The sequence below is a fragment of the Lactuca virosa genome, chromosome 9 (assembly GCF_052849685.1).
Source record: "Lactuca virosa cultivar CGN04683 chromosome 9, Lactuca_virosa_CGN04683_v6, whole genome shotgun sequence".
In the NCBI taxonomy this organism is placed as follows: Eukaryota; Viridiplantae; Streptophyta; class Magnoliopsida; order Asterales; family Asteraceae; genus Lactuca; species Lactuca virosa.
The window spans coordinates 129,135,050-129,154,098 of record NC_136434.1 but is presented as its reverse complement, the minus strand read 5'-3'; the positions used below and the strand labels follow the sequence as shown (position 1 = coordinate 129,154,098).

At 33.0% G+C, this 19,049-nt stretch overlaps 1 protein-coding gene across 1 annotated transcript; it reads left to right on the top strand.

Moving 5' to 3' along the window:
- The first annotated feature begins 11,042 nt into the window (after positions 1–11,042).
- Positions 11,043–18,788, top strand: LOC145137469 (3beta,22alpha-dihydroxysteroid 3-dehydrogenase-like). The gene is made up of 8 exons (XM_079071602.1): positions 11,043–11,602; positions 12,125–12,274; positions 14,590–14,862; positions 17,348–17,434; positions 17,798–17,876; positions 18,003–18,109; positions 18,284–18,402; positions 18,494–18,788. The coding sequence occupies exons 1-8, from the start codon at positions 11,075–11,077 to the stop codon at positions 18,606–18,608; spliced, it is 1,458 nt and encodes a 485-aa protein (XP_078927728.1). The 5' UTR covers positions 11,043–11,074; the 3' UTR covers positions 18,609–18,788.
- Positions 18,789–19,049: the final 261 nt, after the last annotated feature.

Here is a 19,049-nt window from a genome sequence, read left to right as displayed (position 1 = left end):
GCTCGTCAACTGTGCAGACTCAATGTCAGTGATCCATCGCCTAGCCACAATGGGGTCTTTCACCCAGCATAAATCTGGTGCTCCACATCCCCTGAAATCCTTGAAGGAGAGCGTACGAGTCCCAGACTAGCCAGGTGCCATGTCACTCCTGAATGCCCTAAGGCAACCCCCCATTAGCTCAATGATACCCTCCTTGATCGACCCGAAAATCACCGGGGTCGCCTCAAGGATGCCTCTCATAATCTCGGATGCAATGAACTCGCGCAATCCATCATCAACTGGCTCGTAACCCGTACCCGCACCGGAACCCGACCCAGACCCTGAATCTCCTGCTCCGTGACGTGTTATCACCATTCTAAAACAAACCACACAATCATCAGAGTCATACATAATATCGAGAGACCTCACTCTTACTACAAGTTCCCTGGTTTAATCTCAGTTCTCCTTGACTCGAGTATGGATCCTCTGCTTTCAGAGCAAGCAGCATTCTGAAATTATTTAGTCCTCGTAATATGTAACTTAACGTATTCATTCACTAGTTAATTAAAGATAATTAGAACTCCTAAACGCACAGAGCAAGCAGCATTCGAGCATTGAGTAACCAAAACCAGGCATATTCTAAACAAACCATCCTGTCACTGACTAATCAGTACTATCATGCAGTTTAATAAGCACATTCAGTAGGCATACAAGGCATCCTTCCTAGATCCATAGCCCTAATCTAGCATGCAGTTCAATAAGCACATACAATAGGCATACAAGGCATCCTCCCTAAATCCTTAGCCTTAATCTAGCATGCAGTTCACATATTCATACTTCTTATCATAACATAACATATATGGGTATATTCGGGAAAACTTACTTGAGCTCGGCCGATTGCATGCATCACACACCTTGTTCTTCATTTAAAACCCTTAATTAAATTTTAGAAAAATTATTTTTCTTGTAAAAGAATCTCTCAAACCCTCGATTTGAGTCCAGACACCCCGAAGGTGTGTCCGAATCCCTCAAACCAAGGCTCTGATACCAACTTGTAACATCCCAAAATTTATGACCAAAAAATTTCATTTTTAGTTTAATAATTATAAAACCAATTGTCTGAAAACATTCATAGTCTTAACCCATATCAAAACCAATATATCAATAGTCAAAACATGTCATAATAAAACAATATCAGAGTATAACTCCCAAAGATCTCATGTGCAGAAATCATGGTGTGATAGGCTGCAATCATGCCGACTCCTTTCCTTTCAAAGAAGAAGTACATGAAACCATAACTGAAAACCGTAAGCATAAAGCTTAGTGAGTTCCCCCATCATACCACATACCATACAACAAACATACTATCAGGCATATCTGGGTGCCCGACCTACCCTACTGAGCATACCTGGGTGCTCAACCTACCCATGTCAGGTATACCACGGTTCCCGACCGACCCCTGTTAGGCATATCTAGGTGCCCAACCTACCATGCCAGGCATATCTGTGTGCTCAACCTACCCTCCGGTTTATCTCAACCGGTTACGGGGTCTATTTCACCCCTAGCACTACCACATAATAACATATCATAATTATACTGTCAAGCATATCTGGGTGCCCGGCCTACCCTCCGGCTTATCTCAACCGGTTACGGGGTCTAATCCACCCCTCCTACCACTATCACATATTATCATAGCATACTAGCATATAAAGCATAACAGATAGTGGCATACCAGACAATTATCACAAAGACAATCATCTACCTATAAACAAGTACTAGTGGGCCAACATTGGTTCCTTAGACCCACTTCTACCGGAAGGTAACTCACCTCGAATACCGAAAAGTAGTTGAGAATACTCGGCTCCGAAAATCAACCCAAATAAAGCTCCTATACATAAAAGATTTCCTTAATTACCCTTTCAAACTCATAACCCCCTTAAGGGTCCACTTAGTCCAAGTCATAGTCAAACTCAAAGTCAAAGTCATCGCTCCGGGTCTACTCAACTCGATGAGTTCCCATAAATCACAGAATCATGAAATCGCGATCCAACTCGTCGATTTTTCCTTAAACTCGCCGAGTTCCTCCTTCTCAACAGAATCAGGACTTTTCAGTGCAAACTCGTCGAGTCCCCTTGTGGACTCGTTGGGTTCCTTCCGTCTTTAGAAAACCAAGAAAGCCCTAGCCAACTCGCCGAGTCATCTCTTCAACTCACCGAGTTTGCTCAGTAATCAAAAAGGTCGGGGGACAACGATCCAACTTGCCGACTTGGGTAAACAACTCGTCGAGTTTCCTTAGTCTTAACTCATTCAGTCACTTCCAAGCGAGTCTAATGCCTCCAAACCATAGATCTGGTCCCCTTGGGCTGAGATACCACGTAAAGTTTCTAACTTTACATCCATGCATGGTATCAAGAGGCTAAAAGCACTATAACTAAGCTTTGTAAGGGACCTAGGGCATGGAGGAGGGCCAAGACATGATAAAGCTGGTAACTTTAAGTCTCAATAGGCCATGAAATGTACAGATCTGAAGTCATAACTTCATAACATGTTCAAATCCATGAATAACACCATAATAAGCTACTAAAGGCCATAAACTTCTTAAAGAATATATCTAGCAAAAAAATAGTCAAGGTATCGACTTTATACCTCCAAATGGTTGCAACAACACTGAAAATCCCGGATCTAAAGCTTCTCCCTTCAACTTTGCTCCACCAACTTCACACTCCTTCAAGAAAAGCACCAAAGAACACTCTTTAGGCTTACACACACTCAAAATGGGGTAAGAGGCACAATTAGGGTTTTCTCTGGACTGAGGGGATGATGAGGAAGGCCACAATGAAACATTAAGGCCTTTAAATAGGGTGAAAAACCCTGAAAATTAGGGTTTCATTTCTGCCAGCCTACTCGTCGAGTTGAGGCCTCTCAACTTGTCGAGTAGGTTTCTTAACCCGCATCCCAAATTATTCCTACTCGACGATTCCGGGGATCCCAACTCGTCGAGTTCCTCTATGAATATGAATAAATTATGGTTTTAAATACATACCAGAAACCAGGCGTTACAAAACAAGTGAAAAATCAGCCCTCCATATTAGAAATCCATCTTATGGTCACGATCGGGTCCTTAGCTCCTTTGAACTCTGGGGCTTCGTGTTTCTGAAGTCCTGATACTGGAATGATCCTCTCCCCTAAACCCCGCAGCAACATCAACTACGGTAGTTGCAGCAGCAACAACAACCTCATCCACAGCGGCATACCACTCATCAAACAGCTCAATCATCACGATCTTGATAGACCCAAAAACCTCTGGGATGGTACCCTGAACATCCACAAGTACCATAGTGGAGATCAACTCGCGAATGTCATCATTTGTCAAACCTGGCCTCTCCGGGCCGCTAGCTCGTGAACCAGAACCGCTCATGAATACCATACTAAAATGAACCAAAATATATTAGAAACGCCACAATTCATGATGCTACAACCATTGCAGAAATCAAAACCTTCGGGGTTTGTGACTTCCTTGCTACGTGTATGGGTCCTGTGCTTCCAGTAGTACGGACCCATACTATCTTCCGCACCTACCCGTTTTTATCTCAATGGATCGTCAAATACCACTCGAATACAAAACCCAATGACTAGGATATGCATACATCTTATACTCACTCTCTCGAGAGTGGCTAATCATCCCTCAAGTTAGCCTACTACCATCACACACACTCATGGAACTTCCACCAACCTTGCAGCCACCCGTGCATGTAAAGCATACATAACACTGGATTATATAGATTGTCGAATACTTGATTCTACCCTAAGCCCACAACCAGAAGAGGAACAGATAAGGCTAAATCAACCATTCTAAGGCTATAAAATCTTAGTTATGCACAACTATGATGCACACACTAAGAAACTGAAGTAATGATGTCAATTCCATATAACAAACAAGAAATTCTCCTAGGCTATTAGGCATCATACATTAGGCAATTCTATCATGCAATTCCTGAAGATCCCTAGTCTACTACTAACATGATGTTCTATCATAATCATCATAAACAAATAACAGTGCAGGTAACTTGGGTTATACTTTCCTACTCTGGCTGATCGTATACATATTATCATTCCTTGGTTACTTTTGAAAACAATTTTGAAAAGTTTTACAAATCCTTAGTTTGAGTCTGGATTCACACGAATTCACATCCAATTCTCTCAAACTAGGGCTCTAATACCAACTTGTAACATCCCAAAAATCACGAGAAAAATTTCATTATTAATTTAAATAAAAATCATTGTTTCAATAAAAAACCAAGTCATAAAGCCAAGTATCAGATACAATTATCCCAAAATCATAGTATCATAAAATCTCCAAAACATATCACTGAAGGATGTGTACCATCATGCCTTCACCTTGCCCTTGTCCTCTGAAGTACATAAAACCATAAAATCAAATTGTAAGCCAAATTTTAGTGAGTTCCCCCAAAGTACCATGCACAAACAAATAGATAACAACATACATATATGAGCCTTCAGCATGATTGGACCGCCTTGTAGGGCCTACAGCCTATCTGGACCGCTCTTCGAGCCTTCAGCCTGGCTGGACTACCTCGTAGGGCCAACAACCTATCCAGACCGCTCTTCGGGCCTTCAGCCTGACTGGTGTTGGATTATGTGTCTAAGCCCATAACTATAATTAGTATGTACTTGACCCGAGAGTAGCATGGTCCATTTGGGTTGCCTTCACCAAAGCAATTTGATAGGATGGACTTTTGAGAAAAGGTTATTTATGATTTATTAATATATTATAAGTTCTAATATATTAATATGCAATCATATTATTTAATAAGTAGTGATCAAGAATTAATTTGGAATTAATTTAGTGATGAAAAGAGACTAATTAAATATACGGGGACTGATTAAGTAAATCAATGATTCTTATAGTGTGGGCCAATGATCCATGGTTATTTAGGATGGACTAAACCAATATGATAGTCCATGGATAGTCCATGGAGCCTAAGTAATATGAAGGGTCATGTGAATTAGGGTTTGCATGGATGTAACCCTAGACTTTGCCACACTATAAAAGGAACCCATAGTCACCAAAATCGGCCCCATGCATTCTAAGAAGAGTGATAAACGATTTTGTGTGCTAAGTAGCCTCTCTCTTAAGTCCTCCTTTGTTCATGGTGTTTGTGAACCATTTGAGGCATCACATTTGAGGTGCTAATTTCTTGATGGCCAAAACTACAAGCTACAACAAAGAGGTAATTCTATAACCCAATTATATGTTGTTTATGTCAATTGTATGCTAGTTGTAGGCTTCATGCTTTGGAAACAATATTGCATGTATAATTAGAGAAAACATAGATCCAAAGCAATTAGGGTTGTATGTGCACCATAGGATGTTATAGTATACAAAACCCAACAGTGGTATCAGAGCCTAGGATTGTTTTCTGTTATATTTGATGCTTGTTAATTTTCAAAGTTGAAAAAAATCGATTTTCTGGATTCTGACTGATGAACTCGCTGAGTCCACTAGCTGACTCGACGAGTCCACTCAGTAAAAGGTCAACTCGACGAGTCAGGTTCATGCACTCGTCGAGTTGGTGCTTCTGGTTGCAGTTTTTCGGGTTTTTTTGGCCAGAATTGGATTAGGATCACTACCATAAACTGTTTTATATCATAAAATCTGTTTTTTCTGATATGGTAGTGATTATCCTTGTCCAATTAAAAGATAATTGTCAAATTTTCAATATTTGTATTAGTTTATATGATAGGCTAATTTCTTGTAAATTGTTGATATGAATTGTCTTGACTTATGAGTTTAACTAGATCATAGATAAATTACATGATGATTTTTATTTGTTAAATTATTAATCTAAATGTTCTTTAAAGTCTTCCATAACTTGTCCTCAAGTTATGGAACATGATTATTTTTTTCATAAAAACCACATTAACTCATAAGTTATGGAAAACCAAAAGGTTTTAAAGAGTTACAAAATTTGCCCTCAAGTTTTGGTATTTGAAAAGTCTCAAATTAAAAAACTCTTGTAATTAAAAAGGTGTAACTCTTGGGTTTATAAATTTAAAAAATTAATTAAATAGTTTCTAATTTTGAATTTTTATATTTAGAACCTTCAAATATTTGAATAGTTCAAATTGCACCTTATGGACTTTATTAAATTAATTAAAGTGTTTTATTAAAAGAGAATTAATAATTCCATAATGACATGGTTTAAGTTTAATTAAATTAAGAGTATAATTTATTAATGGATTAAACCATCTAGTATTTTAAAAGTTTAAAATACACCCTTATACTATATAAAATTAAAAGTTTAATAATTATATATGTATAAGTTAAAGAGTCAGTCTTACCGTTAGTAGGTCTCATTCACGAAACCGGTCTATAAGGGGGGTATAAGGTTACTACCTATAAAATGGTGGTTTAATGGGTGTCCACTCTCACCCACCGCTTCCTTGACTGGTGGAGGGTCATTAGCCGAACGGGTAGGATAGGACATTCTCATCAAAAGTATAATGAATAGTTTAAGTAACTAAATGTCTTACAAATTCCTAATCTTAGTTACTTAGGAAAAATGTGAATTTGGTGCTAACCCATGAAATTGCATTTTGCACCTTGCCAAGTCGTTAGTGGAGCATGTGTGGTTAACTGACACACTAACTTGGACTACCAAGAGTGGCAAAGGGTAGCTCGATGTTTGTCATAGATCAATGGAGCGTGTGTGGTTAACCGGCACATTGATTAGGTGATAAATGACATCGAGAGTACCAAACTACTTTGCATGGTTATTCACACCTTGTTTGTGATCCTCGGTATCCCAGTCACAAACTTGAAGGGCATAATCGAGATTAAACATGCCATTGAAAAGTTCAGTGAATCTCAAAAGAATCTAGGAATTTCAATTCATTTAAAACTTAATAATCAATTTTGTTTTGCATGATGGAAATTGGAAAATCGTCATTTACCTACCTTCAAATATTTTTCAATTGGATTACGGCATCCCTCTTCCAAATTATAAAATATTGTGTTGGGTCCTAGCCTTAATATTTCATTTGGGTGTTATATTAAGGACTTAAATCAACTAAACTTGAATTTCTCCCTTGTAGATGTCTAGTTCTGACAACTATGGTCTTCTTCATCCTTTTGGAAAAAGTTTTCCTTATGAAGATGATGTTCCCAGAAATCATACTTCACTTCCTCCACCTCTCCAATAATTCTACCTGACCCACAATTTCGTCGACTTGAAAATTTCAAGGTCACTAAGCCCTATTGGCTAGCAAACACCAAGATGGAAGGTATGTGTGTGCACATGTCTTGGAGATGAAGTCACACATTGACAAGCTGGGAATGTTAGGAGTCGTTGTGTCGAGGAAGTTGGTTGTTGACTTGGTTCTTCAGTTACTTCTCGAGTCGTACAGTCAGTTTGTTAAAGACTATTATATGACAGACAGCGACGTGACCCTTATTGATCTTACCCATTTGCTAATTGTTGCTGAATCAGAAATGATTTAGCACATTGGTCAAGCAAATTTGATTGGTAGATCTACCTCCCAAACTTCCATGGACATTGACAATGGAAACATTAAAAGTCCAGAAAAGTATTTTCTTCCCATTGGAAAGGGATCGGCCATAGTCAACCCGGTTGACCAAATGGTAAAGAGAAAGGCTAAGTCTGAGATTGTCCCATGTGCCATTCCGAAAGAGTCTCTTTGTTTCTATTGCCAAGAGAAGGGGCATTGGTTGCGAAGCTGCCGTATCTACCCGAAGGACCACAAGGATGGTAAAGTCAAAATGTATGACTTTGCTTTAGGTAAGTCCACTATCTAACTCCATTAAGTTCCTATTTGGAGATTCTTAATACATGATGTAATGCAATTACATTTTGATGTTTTGTAGGATCAAAGGAATGAAAGGAAACTTAAAGGAAGAGTAGGTTGATTCTGATTGTGAAGAGATGGATTTCGATCGCATGGTTCGATGATCAGAATTTTGAGCTGCTGCTTAAGAGTTATGATAGATTGCTTAGGAATAGATAACAACATAGTTTTCATATGTATTTGCATTGTAAGGAAAAGTTTTCTGCAATTTTAATAAATAAATTTTGATTTTATTTTATTTTAAGTTTCCTTACAACGGCATTTGTGAAGATTGTTGTTTATATGTTTCCATTGATAGTAATATTGGAAATGGATTTGATTCTTTCGTTTGTGGTAGTGTCAAGATTTACCAAATAAGGAAATATTCTCATCACCCAAGTTTCAGTTGGATAGAAACTTGGAATCATGCAACTTGTATTGTGTGATAAATGAGAACTTCATCTTTGGGAAATTAAGACTAATTCCTTGTTCACATGTATATGTGAGTCAAGTGAAGGACTAGGGGATCGGGTACACTTGGTTATGCACTGATCAGGTCCACCACAAAGAACGATAAGACTATTCGTTATGATTTACTAAAGTTTAGTAAATATGCTTATGCTTACAAGATTAAGTGTAATTCTGAATCATTGGAAAAGTTTCAATGTATGGCAGAACGAATAAGAAGAATCAAATTATGCAGAAAGATAAAATTTTCTCCAATCTGAGAAGAAGGGAGAGTACTTGAGTATCGTGTTTTATGATTATCTTAGTGATTATGAAACCATATCACAATTGATCCTCTAAGGACATCTTAGTGCATTTGCATGGCTAAGAAGAGGAATCGTGAATTGTTGAAATTGTTAAATCAAGAAGATAAATCATACTTCGTTCCAAAAACAGGTCTTAGAGTCATACTCCAAGATTGTAACTTGAGTGACATGGTCTTAAGAAAGGTTTATAACACTCATCAAATGTACAGTAAAATGTTTCTTACTCTTGTACATTTGAAATTGTTATGTTGTGATGCTTTTGATAAGACAAATACCAACTAAGACCAATTGTGTGAAGTATTTGTCTTGATAAGAAACCGCACTAACTCTTGAATATTTTTTTGTCAAGTAATGTTCATTGACAAAGTGAATCTTATATGTCAAGAGGTCAGTGGGAGTCTTAAGGATCTTGAATAGCTTCAAGAACTAATCAAGAGTAAACCTATTGTTAATCACTAGCACACGACTTAAGGTTTGTAACCTATCGTGTTGACATATTCTTGTTTTTGTGCTCATTCCAGTTAAAGTTGACTATGCATGTGAGTTCTATGAGTGCTCAATTGTTTGCATAACAACTTGGAAGCAATGGTAGGCCCTCGTGCTGCCAAGTGGCAAGAAATTAAGATTGAACAAGTTCAGTCCATATGGGTTTGAATTTGTCATAGACCTTGTCTTATGATAATGGTTGGGAATGACAGATTCACATGGATAGGAACACATACACCATAAAATCTAAGTTTCATAAGGTTTCTCTCCAATTCATGAAAATGATTGTGAGGAAACGCTTTCACTAAGTAGATTTTAATGAGATAGCAATTGTGATGTTTGCATTGTCAAATTCAATTATGATTACAGCATCCCTCTTCATAGTTCGAATTATGAGAAATGGCAAAAGGTCTAAACATTCGGGACTTATTACTGTAACTTCTGAAATTGTTTAGACACACATGTGAGCTATCTAAGGAAAGGTGTATGAGTTTGAGGAGCCTAGATAAAGTCTTATCAAAGCATATTGTATCAGAAATCTGAACTTTAGTAAGAAAGTCAACAAGTATTGATTTCTAGAAGTCCAACTTATTTATGGATACATGTCAAAGCTAGTGGAAGCATAAGTATTATGCTAGTAAGATAATAATTATTATGCTAGTGGGAGCATAATTATTATGGTAAATGTTGCGAGTTAGCGATGTTAATTATAGAAAACAAAAGTTTCAATTCGCAAAGTTGTAGGGTTTGAAAAGTTGTTTTGTTATAATTAAGGGAGAGGAATTCGTACTTCATTTCGAATCTAAAAGCTTAGATTGAGATTTTAATCGAATTTAGTCATGGACAAATGTGAATGTTATGTTCAAATGATTCAACATAAGGAAATTCTATATGTGGAAATATTATAGCGAAAGATTGGTAAAAGTATCATGTCTTTATGTGAGACATTATGAATCGTATTCCATATGCTTCAGATATAGGATCGATTACATAAGCTATAACAAATGCCTGGGGCATTAAGAGGGAAAAGGGACTACAACAAGATATGACTAAAATGATTAAGCAATTGTCGAGGACAATTTGATGTTTATCAAAGATTGATTGCTCATGGACAATTGGAAGTATAGTGTAAATTTTGGAAGGACCATATTGACATAATCTGAGAAGAGGTAATTCTAGTTCAGAAGTGATAGTCAAAATGGAAATATAGAAATGTTCCATAAGTGGAAGTTAATCATAAAATCTATGTAAGATTAGAAAACTTAATGCAAGAAAGATGTTCAAAGGAATGTACTTTGAATATGAGACTTCGTTTCCATGGAATTGCTCTCCATTGGAATACTTTGTAATGTCTGTTGCCAAGTCTCTATGACTTTTTTGCATAGTCATTATAAGAGGATCATTGCATATAAGTTTAGAATCTAACAGATTTTAGCAAATGACAAGAATTTGGTATTCTTACATTTAGGATAAGGATTTGGAATTATGAGATGAACATCATTGAAATGTTATCTATTGATCTATTTCACAAAGAGAGGACTATAAGATAATAAATTTTCTAAAATGGATAAAAAACAATTTTAAGAATTATAAACTTAATTAAAAACATTTGTTAATATAAAAACATGTATAAGAAATATTAATTATTAAAAATATTATCATGATTAAATATGAAATAAATTAATTACAAAGAATATTTCTCGTTGAAAAATATGAAATATATTAATTATGTATAATATTTTATATACTTATATTTCATATTTAGTTTTGTTAATATTTTTATAATTAATGTTCCATTCTTTAAAACATATTAGAAAATCACTTAAAATATTTTGGCATAATATATTTTCCTAAAAAGTCCCTAAAAAAACAAGGTTGGTTCTTTATCGTGTGTTGTCAAAAGAGAAAATAAAATAAAAATAAATACCCATATAACCCAAAAACCAGACTCCAAAAACTCTGAATTAACCATGGACTATTTCTTTCTCTCTCTGCTGTTCACAGTCTCTCTCTCAACCATAACATTCCTCCTGTTTCGACCCATCTCCACCGCCAGCCGACGGAAATTACGTCCACCGCCGGGAAACGTCGGTCTACCATTTATCGGAGAGACACTTCAGTTAATATCAGCTTACAAAACCGAAAACCCAGAACCCTTTATCGATTCACGGGTAGCAAGATATGGAACACTATTCACGACACACGTGTTCGGCGAGCGGACCGTGTTTTCTACCGACCCGGAAACCAACCGGTTCATTTTACAGAATGAAGGACGGTTGTTCGAGTCAAGTTACCCCGGTTCGATATCCAACTTGGTTGGGAGACATTCTTTGTTGCTGATGAGAGGGTGCCTTCATAGAAAAATGCATTCTTTGACCATGAGTTTTGCTAACTCCACCATTATTAAAGACCATTTGTTGGTTGATATAGACCGGTTGGTCCGGTTGAACTTGGATTCTTGGACCGGTCGGATTCTACTCATGGAGGAAGCCAAGAAGGTACACCACGACTACTTACTAAGTTACTATCTCTTTATGTTGTTGCATAAATTTACTTTGATTTGAGTTTGACCTAGTGAGTTTAATTTTGTTCTCTTTAGTTTATTAAATTCATTGAAAATGAAAATAATATGGCAGCCTTTTGAGTTGTACTTCATGCATTAATGGTTGCATGGTGGACTATTGGTCAATCGGGATAAAGGACTCACATGGTTTTATTTTTTAACATTGCATAAAAATTGTATTTTAAGATAATGTATGGGTAAATAACTAAATATATATAATTTTCGAGGAGAATGAATAATAACATCATGTGCATGTGTAGTGAGTGAATTATGCTTGGAAGCTTCTCTATTTATTCTGTTCCATGTGTTATGATGGACATCATTATTCCTAGATTTGATTTGGATGAATTATTCTATACAAGAATAATAATGTTATAATGATTTATAAAACGTAATCAAATTAATTTGTATACTTTTACTTAATGTTTGTTGAGTTACTAACTTATAAATTGTTCAGATAACATTCGAGTTAACAATGAAGCAATTATTGAGTATCGATCCATGTGAGTGGACGGAGAAGTTAAGGAAGATATACATGCGAGTCATTGAAGGCTTCTTTTGTATTCCCAGTCCAATTTTCTCCATCACTTATCGACGTGCTATAAAGGTACAAATGGAAAGAGCAATCGTATTATAAACTTCTTTTAAATACTGAGAAAAAACATTCTATTTAACTACTTTCATCAAATTTCATTTCAGTATTTAACCAATGATTTATAATAGCATCTACAACCAATGCTAAAACTCGATATTTACATCCAATGTGGTCTTTTCTATCCTAAGACCGTGATTGGCAAAAATAAGTTATTTTATTGTAATTTATTGTTTGATAAATTAAAAAATATATATTTATTGTAACTTATAAACTAGCTAATAAGTTAATTTTTAATAAGTTATTTTAAAATAATGTTTGAGAAACTTATAAAGCTTTTTAAAAATTATTCCAAATATTCCTTTAATTATAACTGATACTATTTTCCAGTTTTATATCTAAATGTCCATTGATGTCATTTTATATTGTAATCTTGTTTATCAACTATTTTTATTATCAACTATCAACTAAGTTTTTCATTAAAAACTAACTATAAAACTAAGCTAAAAACTAGTTTACAACTGATTTGCTAAATAAGATCTAAGTCTCACATCATTGTTTACATTGGGTGATTTTAAATAAATCATTATAGCACTCATATAATGAACCCCACACACATACACATAAGGGATCATATAGGACCATCTTTGTTTATATTATTTAGGGTGTTGGTGAATAATGAAATACCATAGCTTGTATTTTACTACTAGTATTTATTTGCATCATATTTGGCTAGATTTTTTTTAATTTGGAAATTTAACTTTCAAATATCCTCTTTATGTTTTTTTTTCTACCAACTTCCTATATACTTTAAGATTGTAATAATTGTCATCTTTAATACAATTAGTATTTTTTTATTATATTTGTTATCATTTAAAAGTGATAGGAAATTTAAAAGTGATAGGAATATAGATAGGAAGAATAAGTAGGAGAATATTTAATTTCTCTATATTTAAAACTTATTTTAAAATTTTAAAATTTTGATAATTTGAAATTTAAATAACATAAATATAAGTTTAATATTCTTAAAGATGTACATGTAAGATTTATTTTAATATATGAGTATATTTTTTTATTTAATAAAATGTTTTGTTAATATAATAATTAATTCTAAAATAACCGTATACAAATAATTTAGTTTGGTTATAGTTTTCAGTCATTACAGTTTATAAAACAATTGCAAAATTGTAAAAAAAAAAAAAAAAAAAAAAGGGTTATAAAGTTATATTTTAGAAAAGAAAGAAAATTGTAGAATTTTTTTTATCAAAAATATAATATATCGGAATAAATGGATATTCTCTTATTTACATAGTTACACTATTTTGGTAAACAATAAATAATGGAATAGAGATGCTCTCTAACGTTTGAAATAGTTGACACTTTCTTTGTCATATTATTGTTTTGACTAATGTTTTCTCAAGATTAATAGTATGTTTGGTAATACGATTAAATTTTGATTGATATTAAAAAACAGCATGACTGAATTAATGTGATGTGGACTTGATAAAGCTTTAAATTTACAAATACATTATCCAATAAATAACTTTCTCCAAATATATATTATATATTATAATATATAAACGTACAATAGAAGTTTTATCAAATTTACCTTTTGGATTAAATGAAACAAATGTTTATGTATGTGTCGATCAATTTTAAAACACTTGTTTTATAACATCATTTAAATATCATTCTTAATAAATAAATAACTTTTTGCTACTTGTCAATTTCTAAGGCATTTGGACACATGTAATTTTGTGGTTAATTTTTAGAAATTAAACTCCATTTGTCATTTTGTGGTAATTTTTTATTTTCTTATTTAACTATCTAATTTTTAAGTTATAAAAAGTAATTAATGTGTCATTAATTTGTTTTCTTATATTTTCAAATTTTAATATGTTTTCTTCAATACATGTAATTCAAAATTGACATGTTTCTTTTAAAGTTTATTGTCATTTTAGACAAAATGGTCTATATAAAAAAAATCAAACTTTGTTGCTTTTTATTGACAAACTAAAAAAAATGTTATATAGTCAAAATATAATTATTTTTTTGTAGTTTGTTTTATTAATATAAATTGAATTATTTTTTTATTCATTATTTTGATTGTATATATATTTTGAAATTTTATTTTAAAAAATACTTAATTTTACACTTTGATATTTAATGTTTTCTTTAAAAAAATGTTTAAAATTTATATCTTCATATATAATTTTTTTTAATCAACCTATGTCCTACACGGATTTCACACCTAATTTTTTTACTATAAAACTGGATATTGTATCATCCTGATATTCAAGATGTGGATATTAATTTTCATGTTACCAAAGTCAAGGAAAAGGGTGGCGGAGGCACTAAGTTTGGTGGTGAGGGAGAGGCGAAAGGAAAGCGAAAAGGGGTTAAAGAAGAACGACATGTTGGCGGCATTGTTCGATAGTAATGGCTGTGGTGGTGGTGATGGTGGTGGAGCTGGTTTCACCGATGATGAAATTGTAGATTTCTTGGTGTCTCTGTTGGTGGCAGGCTACGACACCACATCAACCACTATGACTCTTGCAGTTAAGTTTATAACCGACACACCGTTGGCTCTTGCTCAACTCAAGGTTAGTTTTTCTTTTATCAATTTTTTTTTGTTTATCTTTAGAAAATGATGCAATTAAACAACAACTTTTAACGACATTGATTTTAAGAACTAACAATCGTAGGTTTAATATTCCGGTAAATATATAACTTTTTCAAAAGTAAAGAAAGAAAGTGGACCTTATTATTCACTCAATAAATTCCCTTTCCATGGTAGATATCTGATCTTAATTCTCAACCATGTATTTCATAACAAAAAAAAAAAAAAAAAAAAAAAAAAAAAAAAAAAAGAAAAGAAGAAGAAGAAAAAGATTTATATAGGGGGTCTTGTAAATTAAAGCTGTATCATAAATTACATAAAGAGAAATAGTAACATTGGGACATAAATTTATGAGTCACATATGAAACTTATTTTGAAAAGTCTTTAAGAACGCAATGTAGCCAATTTCCTTATAATTGAAAAAACCAAAAGGTATACTTGTAATTCATGAGCTACTTCCCAAATCAAAAGAAATTAATTCATTAATAATTAGCTAAACTTAATAAAAGTAAGAGAAACTAACTGATCAAGATAATATATATTTTTTTAATTATTTTACAAAATTAAGATAATCAATAGTTAATTAAATTTCTCAAATAAGTTCGCTACAATGGGCACTACAAAATGATGGTTTTGCATGTAAACGATATCGTTTCGACATTTCAACTTACATTTCTCTATGAGTATCCCGCAAAATGGAGATCATATCGGAAAATGATATATTTGTCATTTACGTTTTAAGTAATTTCTAACAACTTTAAAAACACACATGATCGAGATAGGGTTTGGGTGGATTGGTTCTTCTACATCCTTCATCTTATAATCCAATATATTAACAACAATTTTTAGCTACAATCAATCAATATGATCAAATTCCATTTATAATTTTCCATTTCGATTAGCTTGCTAGAACTTATAAGTCAAAAAGCATATGTAAGACAAAGGAAACAAGAATTCAAAGTCAATCCATATGTAGTTTCATAGGGGTAGCTTTTTGATCCATTGATTCTGTGATCTGATGCACCTACGCCTTCGACAAAAAGTATGATATTGGAGATCGTGTGGCTCGGAACTCTATGTGACATTTATCATTCTTTGCATCGGGCAACGTTCCACTTTAGCTCTATATTTGACCTATTTCAACATTAACTCGTTCTATTGAATAAAATATTACTAATACCACAAAAGGAATATATCATTTTAAACATTGTTAGTGTTAGCATTTTATCAAATTCACTGTTTTCTTTATTTTTTTTGTATGCTGTATCAATTTTAATTCTCATGGTATACTATAGAGAACTGTTGCTTATATAAATTGTACAACACATATTTTGGATTGGTGTAAAAGAACATTTATATCTAAGACTGTATTTGGCGTGTCACAGCTAGCTGATAAGCTAACTTATTTTTTGAGTTTTTTTTTTATGTTGTCGTGTTTGGTAAATCAAAAAGTAGTTTAAAATTTTCCAAATATACCCCTTAATTAATTATAGAAACAGATACTCTTAAATGTCTTTATATGTAATTTTATATATTTCAGTTAATTTTATCAAACGTCATTTTTTATCAGTTAGCTTTTCAGCTATCAGTTAGATTTTTATTTAACAGCTAGTTTTTCAGTTAGTACGCCAAATATAGCCTAATTAATTATATAATTAACAGAGCATTCTAATAGATATGTATTACGAAAGAAGAGTATTTTATTCACTGTTTGGCGATTTAAAAAAATGCATCGACTAATTTAATAAACCAGTACACTTTTTGAGTAAAAAAAAAAATAGAGAAATGGTGGTATTTGCCTAGTGTTAAAACCACTAAAAGGTTCTTTTGACTCTGGTTAAAATGCCATAAAATTTTGATAACGCGTTTATTGTTGGAGTAAAGATTTTGCAATGACTATGGAGACTAGAAGTGGCAGATAAAAAAGGTTGGAAAGTGAACGAATAATTTTGGGAATGATATATACATGTCGAAAATCTAAAATACTATCTATTTAATTTTTTGATATAACTGATTAGTATGTTAAAAATTCTTATTATAATTGTTTACTATAGTGATAATTTAATATTTATATAATAAATCAATTTATGATATTGTATCATTGATAAAACACATTTTTAGCTACTTTCGAATTGTTTGATTCGTTTTATATTTACATCAAAATTTTACTTTATTTATTTGACCTATTAGAGCTAAAATATTAGACGCATTAATAGTATAATTATGATTTAATGACTTGTATATTATAGTGTAAAACAGTAAAAGCACTGAAGATATGAGAAAATTATTACTTATAGTAAGTTATAACATCTATTTTTGTTTTGCAATAAAATTGTACATGTGATAATGTTTCTTAGGAACAATTATGAATTTTATTATTTTTTATCATTATAAATATTACATGTTTCAAATATCGTTAAAAAACATATAATCCTCTTTCAGTTAATGTATTCCTTAATCCTTTATAGGATGAACACGACGAAATTAGGGCAAGAAAAGCTGCATCAGCGTCTCTCGAATGGGTAGACTACAAATCCATGCCATTCACACAATGCGTAAGAACACATTTGCAAAACATTTTCAAATAATGTTACCAGGAAATTACAATTTTGTCCCTATGCTTTATTCAATATTGCAAATCTTTCAAATTTTAATAATTATCTCAATGCCGTCCTTAAATGTGCATTTCATTGGGGATATGGTCCCTTTGTTCTACACAATCTAAACTTTATTCCAAATTTGAAGTCATTTTATACGAGTGAGGGATCATATTCGCAACGAAATACAAACGTAAGGACGATATCTTGACAATTATAAAACTTGGACTGAACTTACGAACTTTGGTAAAGAAAAAGGATCAAATTTATAATTTACTTACATGTTATATGCCTATTTTGGTAACATACCTTTTTTTTCAGGTCATAAATGAAACGTTAAGAGTCTCTAACATAATTAGTGGCGTATTCAGGAGAGCAATGAAAGACGTTGATATTAAAGGTATAGTAGTATAGTATATGCATATTTGTTGATATTTGATGTATTCATATATAAGTTAAGCTATTTTTAATAAAATTAAATTCAAACGTATGACGTATTAAATCGGTGAATCTCCATGTTATGTAGGTTATACAATTCCAAGAGGATCCAAAGTGTTCACTTCCCTTCGGGCTGTTCATCTTAGTCAAGACAATTTCAAAGATGCTCGTGTTTTTGATCCTTGGAGATGGGAGGTCTGTATAATCATCTCCTCTCCCCTTTTGATTTTTCAAAAAATGTTTATTATAACAATTATATCACAAACTACTTTAGTGATATTAAGAATTCTCTTATCAAATTTCAGTATTTAGTATCTGATAATATTATGATGGTTACTTATATTATGTAATTACTAATTATATGTATAGAAAACGTCAGACCCAACAAATTTCATGCCATTTGGGGGAGGGCCAAGGAGATGTCCGGGTTATGAGCTAGCCAGAGTGTCACTCTCCGTTTTTCTTCATCATCTCGTTACTCGTTTTAGGTAACAAATTTATAATTTTCATATTCATGTTCTTTTTCATTACAAAACTATTCTTATGGTCTAACTTAAAATTGATTATACTCTTTTAAAGTTGGAAACCCGCAGAAGAAGATAAATTGGTGTTTTTTCCTACAACAAGGACTCAAAAGCGATATCCTATCACTGTGCAAAATCGTAGTAGTATAGCAAAGCAATGTATAGAATAAAGAAAGGAAAGGAGTGTGGTATAGATTTGATATGTAACAAAAACATTAGCATGTAAGTTTAGAATATTATAAGTTCAAAGTTTGTTAGGGCAAATGTCGGAAAAATACAACCTAGTATAGGTCAATTGTCAGAAAACCAACTATATTAATTTTGTGCCTATTAAACCCTCCTTTTTTAAACCGTCTCCTATGTGTTATTTGCAATACCAAAATATTAATATAAAGTACAGTCGTATCGAAAAAGACTTCAAGTGAAACCTAGAAGCCGAATAAGCACTCCAAAATTTAAAGGAACCATTAGCCACACTATCTATCCTAACAACACCAACACTTGGAGAAACATTAATAATATACCTATTCGCAATCAATGTAGAAAATTTGTGAGTCCTAGTAGCCAATAGCGATTCCCACATAATCCCAATATACTTTGTCTGTGGAACA